The sequence below is a fragment of the Opisthorchis viverrini genome, assembly GCF_000715545.1.
Source record: "Opisthorchis viverrini unplaced genomic scaffold opera_v5_26, whole genome shotgun sequence".
NCBI classification, from domain to species: Eukaryota; Metazoa; Platyhelminthes; class Trematoda; order Opisthorchiida; family Opisthorchiidae; genus Opisthorchis; species Opisthorchis viverrini.
Window position 1 is genome coordinate 2,555,706 of NW_008751683.1, and position 1,617 is coordinate 2,557,322.

At 46.6% G+C, this 1,617-nt stretch overlaps 1 protein-coding gene across 1 annotated transcript in view; it reads right to left on the minus strand.

The window, feature by feature from the left end:
• T265_02299 (hypothetical protein) overlaps window positions 1-223 on the minus strand; it is a gene marked incomplete at both ends in the record, with an annotated part of 11,105 nt that extends 10,882 nt beyond the window's left edge. The window contains one exon of the mRNA XM_009166503.1: window positions 16-223. Coding sequence (XP_009164767.1) covers window positions 16-223 — 208 coding nt within the window. The remainder of the gene's footprint in view (window positions 1-15) is intronic.
• Window positions 224-1,617: the final 1,394 nt, after the last annotated feature.

The window sequence follows — 1,617 nt, forward strand, 5'->3', positions numbered from 1 at the left end:
TTCTTCGGATTCCACGGCTTTCCGTTTTTCTTGGAGGGCGCCTGCTGCATTTGTAGTACACCCATTCGTAACGCAAAATAGTGTTGGTGCTTCGATTACTGGATGAACGCACAAATATCACAAAGTTATCCTTCATGTATTGATTTAAGGTCTTCTCAAATGCCGTGAAGGATGAAAACGATACACCCACAAATTTCTCAACGAAAGCCACTTCCGAAGCCATAGCAGACGAAGTTCAAAGCCGAATGTGCGCCAATACCGAATGTGCGCCAATACCGAAGTGCGCCAATAATTTTCAAATGTCATCGATTAAAACAAATCGCAAAAAAATAACGGCAGATGAGGGGGGTTTTCAGTCTACGCATATATGCAGTGCAGTGCAACATTTTGACGTTAAAGTTTTTATTTCGTCCGCAGGCGTTTTGCAGAAAAATACATTGTGTGTCTAGCAGCTGGCGAACTGTGAGTAGACTCCATAGGGCCGTTAACCACTGCATACTTCGCTGAGGCGGCATCCATGGGTGGATGCGTGTGGCCCTGGGATCGCATGGCTCAAGTCTACACCGCTTGGGCTGAGCACTGACAAGTAAACACCCCTCTTTAGCTTTAACTTCAGCGCGTCCAATAATGCATATTATTGCCGAATCCCGCCATCGAATCATCGATGTACACTAGGCTATTTCGCTATCGCTAATTGAACTAACTGTGCGAGTAGTGAGCTAACCCTTATAACACTAAGTCTCCAGGTTTAGCGCGGACACCGACCAGTAATTTTGGACAAAGTGCTTTATTAAGCACTTGGTGAGCTAGCCACTACAACATTGTTTAATTGTGTGTTTTAACTGACATCGCGGAAGATGTGTACGAGTCCTGATTGTTTATACAGTTATTTCAGAATACCTGTCGAGTAAAAACTGAGAAGTGGATTGACCACACATTATGTTTGTGCTGCTGCGACCAGTAAAGAGAAACATGGTTTGTCAAAAATGGTTGTGTAATTCTCAGGCACGGGGTGTTTGCAGTTGGACGACGTATTTATATGAAGGCTTTGTTTTGGAGCCACTTCTGATTCTGGTATACGTCAACGACCTTCCAGATGTTCTTTCAAATCCGTGCCTACCTTTTGCGAACGACTTTGTATCCTGTAGTCCCAAAGCCAGCGCCCCTCAAATAGATGTCGACGCCTCAAAGAAGTGGCCGCTGGACCGGCACCTCCCTCTGAACGACGAGAAGCGCGCGCACATGTCATTCGGAGGAGACGCGGCGAACGCCTCTGCTGTGCATGGTGAGAACGGACCAGAAGACATTACGGGCACAGTTGCCGAGAAGGATTTAGGTGTCTGACTCTCTTTAACTATGTACTCCTTAGACATTAGACATTTACTTATGCTAATCCTCGCGCTGGCAAGCATACTGCCCCGCGCTGAGAACATAAAAGAGCAGTCCTACACCCTTTTTTTTACTTGTGCCTTTCAGGTGAACGACAGCCACTGACCAACAAGGAGAAAACTGGCCCGGGAAACTTGGGCAAATGCCTCGATCTGGTGTACCAATCCGCGAATCCGTGAAGGCGATACCCTATTGACCAGAAGTCCGGACCCAACAACCAATCATGAT